A 6,720-nucleotide genomic window follows, 5' to 3' on the forward strand; every position below is an offset into this window, starting at 1 on the left:
ATCATTTGAGCCCAGCACCCTCTTGTGTGTGTCCTCAGGTAAAGGGAACGTCAGGAGGCCCGGGACAAAACCAGGTGGCACTCCCTTGAGGAATGTCAAATTTATTGGGGAACTTTTTAAGCAACACCTGTTGAAGGCATCAGAGCTGCACAGCTGCCTTTTTTACTCTGCTGAAAAAAGCAGATGAGGAGTCACTGGTGTGTTTATGTAAACTCCAGCATACAGCTGACAACGCCAAGGTATTAAACCATGAGCTCTGCTGCAGACCAGTGAGGGGAAATGCTGGTGGAATAGGAACAGTTCTGGTCCAACCTTTCTGAACTTTTTTCTGGGACTGACCATCATTTTTTTTCTTCTCTGCATCTCTATGAAGACATCACGGAGGAAAAGTTTCATGGTCCAGGACATCGTGGACCTGAGGATGGTAGACATTTACTTCACTCAACTAGCAAACACAGCTGGATGACAACGAAAAACAAACTCGACGCCAGACGCCATCTGCAATTAATGTTCCTCCAATCTGCTCAGGTTTTTCTTAAAAATACACATTTTCTTGATGGAATTCTGGAATATGAAATGACAAATGCTGGCCCGTCGTTTATAACCATCGTCTTTCTCTGGGTTGTAGACTGACTAAGTGTCTTGTTGGGAGGAACAGGGGCCAAATTCACAAAGAGGCAGCACAAGAGAAACAGAGGGAATTCTTGAGGGACAAGCAGCAGCAGGGCCAGGACAGGTTGGGAGGAAACATGTGGTCCTGGGGCCCACATGCAAGCGGCCATCGCTGACCTCCAGAGACGACACCCAAAGATTTCAAGTATAAAGTCCAAATCCTTTTTTCTTCATCCAGTTGTAGAGAATTGACATCTTGTAATATAATGTTTATGTCTTTAAACTGTTGGCTGCAGTTTTGTTTTTGGTGCAGAAGAAGAAATAACCAGTCCGTTTGTATCAGTGACGTGCGGTGAGGTTCATGGCTGCTGAGGCACTGACTTCATCACAATCAGATCTGTAAACATCTGAAAAAAAACCTGCATTTAATCATAAAAAACAGACAAAAAATGTTTGCCGTGTTTTGGCTTCTGTCTGCCACAGCTTCTTCAGCGCTTTGGATACTTTAGCGTGAACCTCCTGCTTCGACTGAAAATCCAATTAAGAAAATTGTTTTAGCTTAGAAATGTAATCCTTCATTGTGACATTACGGCCACTCAGGAGGAGAAAAAATAACTGAATGACTGCACTTGACTTTCCTTCCAGTAAATTGCAGCTCGCTGTCACTCATTCTGCAGCGGAGCGGAGGAGCAGCAAGCAGAATCCCTGGGCTCACTAGCGCCTCCTCCATGAGGCAGGAGAACTGCGTGCCTCACCTTTTCGCAGCTGTTTTATGATCACTCAGCACAAGAAACACGTTGCACACTCATCCAGTTTTCGACAGAAACACTATACATTATATTCACCAGCTAAACTATAGAAATGTAGTTTATATAGCAAAAGAATTTGAGCATTTTAATAGCGACATAGAAAGAGACAGCAAGACCGGCTCACTGCGTAGCCAGCAGCACAGTTAGCCGAGTCGTTGCGCAGTCCCTGGGGAGGCTCAGCTGCCTGGTGCCTCACCCCACGGCTCTTCTCAGTATTTGAACGATAAATATGAAAAATAACTTAAAACTGGTTTAGTTAAAAGCAAAATAACTTTATAGTACAAATCAAAGGATAAATACAACAATTACGTTTATTTTTTTCAATTTACATTTTTTTCTTTCCATGACAGGTGAGGCACGGCCTCACTTGCCTCCCCTGACCGCACGTCACTGGTTTGTATCATATCTGTGGTGCTGATGACGGAGAAGGTGAAGTCATCTGAACCGAGGTGTTAAGGGCGGGGGAGCTTTTTCCTTAAAAAATAATTTGTTATCTCTGGCACAAAATTCTTGTTGTATTTTGAACGTATCAGCTTCCAAGTGGTCGAGATGCTCCTTAATTTTGATCTAAAAGCAAGTGGGAACAATTAAAATATGTATGAATGCACCGAATTTCTTTAATTATTCATACAATATAAGATCAAATTCATGCACAAAGCCCAACTGCATCAGCGCATCTCTGTTGTCATACCAAGGTGGCAGTGGCATTGTGTTTGAGTAACTCTACATCAAGTTGTTTGAATGAGTTTAATCCACATGTGCTTCACTGGTGTCTCTGACAACTCTTACTGCAACTCTGCCCAAAATCAGCATGCAAAACACAACTGTCATGGCAGCATATGATGTTAAAATGGTCCTGACAGCTGCTGGGAAGTCAGGATGTGATGTAAGTGACTGGCCCCGCCCAAAATAGGGATAGACCAGCAGACGTATCTCTGCGGCCTGTTGACCCTGCAACCAGCAGTAGTAGACACCTGAAAAAGAAATAGGATATTTTGTATTTAAAAAAAAAACAAAAAACAGTGCTTAGGCAAAATGAGGTGGTTTTCCTCTGCAGGTCCTCAGGGCTCACAGCAAGGCTTGCAAGAACAACCCCTTAATTGGCCCTTTTTGCTACCATGGTGATGTAGAGAATGGAAATTTGTTCTCCAGGGGCAGTTTCTGCCGTCAGGATATGTGCATAGTTACAGACCCCTTAAAACAGCCTGTGTGTCCCTGAGGTGTAAGAATGCAGGTTAAAACAGAGAGGAAGAACAGAGACAAACAGGAACTCTATTATCAACAGCAACATTGGTCAGCCATGGTAGTGAGAGTTCCGGCTGCTTCTCTAGGTACACAAACCGCAGCCTAATGTGGGGATGTGGGAAAGCCAAGTGATCATGGGCTCTGGTTCAGAATCCAAAGTGCAGTAAGAGCCTGCATCTAACAAAGCACTGTTCCCTGCAGCTGGTGTGTCTTTTAATTGTTTTCAATGGGAGGGACGTGTTTTTATGCTGTGCTACAAGAAGCATGAAGAGGCACTGAGCTTTGTTGTTGTTGTTGTCTTGAGCATCAAGAGTTGAACAATGCCCAACACTGGGTTAAGTGCAGCACTCATCACTATCCCTTTTAACCCAGTAATCCAATCACACTTAATCAGGGGCAGGACAAATACCCCAAAGACAAGAGGAATGCTGGATCCAGAGGACGCATCAAGATGAAAACCAGCAGGTCTCCTTCAGCGGTTCACATGTTTAACCCAGAGAAAGGACAGGAGGAGGTACCTTGAGCTGATATTTTTAATACTGTGTACATTCTGTATCTTAGCAACCAAACACTACACATCTAAGTCAAATGCCTCCATTGGTGTACCTATTCCTTTTTTAGCTGAAAAAAACAAGACTGGTGGGCACCTGGTCTTAGGGACAGTTGTTACCTGTGTCCTGGGTGATAGCAGGGGTCAAGACGAGGTGATGTCCAGTGTCTATCCTAATCCTGGGGAGCGTGACACTGACGTTATGACCTGCAGACTGTTTAAATCGATATATAGGTTTTGATCCTAGGTCCCAGGCCACTGCCATGTTGGGTCTAGCTTTGGGGCAACCAATGGTCAGGACATGACCTGCTGGGTGCTTCAGGTAGAACACTGGCACATCAGCTGGCATGGAGGCAGACCTGGCATTCAGAGACAAAAAGAGCACGGCTTCGATGTGTTATGGTGCTTTAAAAGTTCTCCACCAGAAGATTCCTCTTGCACTCCCTCCAGGCCAAATCCTGATGGGCACACTGCCATGGAATTTGGACAGGATGAAACCTGTGCATTCCTACCTGTACCCCAGAAATTCCATCAGAGCAAGGAGCTTGGACGGGGGAGGGGGTCGACTTGGACAAGTCACCTGACAGCTTTTGACCTCCAAGTGGGCCCCGACTTTGTTTTGCTTGAGATGACTAAAAGCTCTGGGCACCGCCCCCGAGCCACATGATGCAACTGTCTCATTGGCCCGTCTGTAGCGAACATGCAGGTAGTGAGAGTGGACATAGCAGAGTCCAACACGAAACTGCTCCCCTGGTACTCCACAGCGATCACACACTGACCAAGGTCGGAAACTGGTGAAGACTCGGTACCATGGTCGACCAGAACTTTTTTGTCTTCTTTCATTCACTCTCTTGCCAGTGCTTTCAGGAGTGAGCCTGGAAGAATCAATGCAGAATTTAAGGTACATGATTGGACACATCTTTACCAATACATTCCCTATTTTGTAAATAGTGTGCTTCTCAAAGTGGAGAAGCACCAGAATAACGTTTCTTTGTTTCACTCAACGTCAGAAATGCAGGTGATAAGTTTGGAATCATGCCACAACTTCATCAAATATGGAGCACCTCTCCAGTAATGACTGGATGTTTGCAAAAACAAGTCAAGAGCCTCCATGAACAATCAACTTTGAATATCAAAACATGTTCCCAGGACACCAGGGATCGATGAGATCTTATCAATAAACAATCCTAATCAAAGTCTTTCCCGTCACCTGAGGCTGAGCGTCCGCGCCTCCTGGATGTCCACGTCGTACGCATAGAAGAAGTCGTTCTGGGCGGATCCGCAGATGTAGATTCCAGAGTCCTCTGGCCCTGCTCGGAAGATCAGCAAGCTGAAGAGACGGATGAAGAATCGACTCCGCAGGTCGCTCCCGTGGGGGATTTGATTGGTGTCCAGCAGTTTGTTGCCATGGTGATCAGTCAAGACTCCGATCTCCTCAAAACTGGACAGATGCTTCTTAAAGAACCACACAACTGACTGGACCTGAAACAAGCGAAAAATCACAACAATCAAAGTATATCAACTTCGGGTGGATATAATTGCAAAATTGATCAATACCAGGGACCAGAATGTCATCAGATATGAGCCTGAAATTTGGTTTAGCAAAAAAACATTAGCTTCAGCATTTCCCGAATAATGCACTGTTTGATGTGTTCCTCAGATGATAAACCCGTCCGACCTAAGCTTTCCTGTAAGTTCTGTAAGGGACAATACCTGACAGTGTCCATTATCAGGAACTGCTGGATTGGTGCGCTGGGGGACTTCCACACAGATTCCATACCGTATTTGGAAATGGGTCCTTAACTCACTTACATTCTGAATGAAATCACCAAGACTTCCACATTAAAGCAAAACTTGGAACAGAGGCTTCCCTTATTGAGTATTAAATCTCACAGTGATGCATATACCGAGTGCTTTGAAAAGGAAGTACTTACTTCCATTACTGGTTTTAGTTACCTGTTGTGGTTTACAGTGGCAGGGCAGCTCCACGGTGACTCCAGCCAGGTAGGCAGCGTTAATGAAGGTCAGGAAAGCTGGACAGGCTCTTCTGGCAAACACATCCTGCTTCACGGCAGGAGCCTCGTAGCTCCATGACCCAGGAGACCGGAGGATGAGGAGGAGGAGGAGAGGAAACGATGACCTACAGGGCATCAGGCTTTGTTCAAGATGAGCAGGTTTCTTGTAAGTTCCAAAAGTCACAACCAAAGTTAAATTTTTCTGCTCACAGAGCCTTTTGGTGTGTTTGTTTCTTGCGTGGAGGAGATCAGACTGTTCTCCCTGGTCAAAACCCAGCAACTCTGAGAGAGAATCTGATGAGGTCACCAAGGACCCAGTTATCAAACCAAACACAACCAAGCTTCTGTGAGTTCAGAGCAAAACCGGATGTTATGTTATGCTCCCAAAGAAAAATCATATCTCTAGTATTCCTCAAGCAGTATACTTAGTAGTCCACAAATACTTTGATTTGAGCTAATAACAAAAAATAAAAAACTTGAGAGTTTTTGAGGGCATTTTTGGGAAACTTTTGCTGTTGCAAGCATCAGTATCCATTAGGTCCAGGCTAAACATACGTGGCTGGCTCCTTCTGAATTCTGGAGTCATGAAGTGATACAAGAGGGGCAAAAAAGTCTCTGTGAGCTCAGTGGGTGAGAACTCCACATGCAGGCAAACTGTCTTTTAAATGAAGTGCCACTTTAATGAGCTCTAAGGACAAACGGAACGGGGATAACAATCTGCTGATAGGGGAGGTTAAATCACTTTGGGGAGTCCAGCTAGACCCATGGTGACTCTAGACGAGGGGGTTCCCTATTTTGATACTCCCCAGGTCTCTTAACGTTGACGTGCCATTGTGGAAGTGGAGCCCATGCCTTTTTTAGACAATCCTGAAATTTCCCTCGATGACCACATGAACCTTGAATCTGCTTACCCGTTAGTCTGACTCCTCTAACATTCCCCCTAAGCTAGACCCAATGAGCCCTTATATAACCTTGATCTTTCCCTACCGTATCCCAGCCACGTTGAGTTGATCAAAGTCCTTCTGAACAAGTTCAGTTGGCGATGAAGAACTGACGAGCATCGTCATTCCACCGCCTCAAACATGTCCAAAAACTCTCTTTGTAGATCTTAAAACACAACCATTCTGCAAATACCTTTTTGATGCGATGCTTTTTGGATTATCCCTCCATGTCTTCGTTTGAACTAATCCAAACATCTTTGAAATTCCCAGCATTTCATGACCTACTTTGTGTCTGTTGATCCTGTTGCTATGGCGGCAGCATTGACCCTCCTCAACTGTAACTTCTCAGGGTTGTAAATAAACCCCAACACTGCGGAGCTACACTACAACCCTCCTGTGTGCTTTTGGATGTCAGAGTAATTTTTGTTTCCTTCCACAGCTTTAAAATTTAACGCCTCCGTTGAAGAATTGGAGACGGGGTTATTGTATTTTATTTTGTTAGGGTGTAACCTGAAAACTGAGCTATAGAGCAACAAGTCAGTGGCACA

The 6,720-nt window shown here is 44.8% G+C and overlaps 1 protein-coding gene across 2 annotated transcripts; it reads right to left on the reverse strand.

Moving 5' to 3' along the window:
• Positions 1-1,744: 1,744 nt before the first annotated feature.
• LOC147255395 (Ig-like V-type domain-containing protein FAM187A) lies at positions 1,745-6,511 on the reverse strand. 2 transcript variants are annotated; one of them, XM_086212526.1, is made up of 7 exons: positions 6,366-6,511; positions 5,173-5,356; positions 4,930-5,031; positions 4,427-4,698; positions 3,729-4,091; positions 3,337-3,575; positions 1,745-2,395 (listed from the first exon to the last, which is right to left on the reverse strand). In XM_086212526.1, exons 1-7 carry the CDS (start codon positions 6,443-6,445, stop codon positions 2,169-2,171), a joined length of 1,467 nt encoding a protein of 488 aa, XP_086068652.1. In that variant the 5' UTR covers positions 6,446-6,511; the 3' UTR covers positions 1,745-2,168. The 2 variants fall into 2 exon arrangements, with proteins under 2 accessions (XP_086068652.1, XP_086068653.1); XM_086212527.1 differs by lacking the exon at positions 4,930-5,031 and having other exon boundaries at positions 1,747-2,395.
• Between the last annotated feature and the right edge of the window lie 209 nt (positions 6,512-6,720).

The sequence above is a fragment of the Aulostomus chinensis genome, chromosome 9, assembly GCF_037954235.1.
Source record: "Aulostomus chinensis isolate RoL2024-O1b breed Wild chromosome 9, RoL_Achi_v1.0, whole genome shotgun sequence".
Taxonomy (NCBI): domain Eukaryota; kingdom Metazoa; phylum Chordata; class Actinopteri; order Syngnathiformes; family Aulostomidae; genus Aulostomus; species Aulostomus chinensis.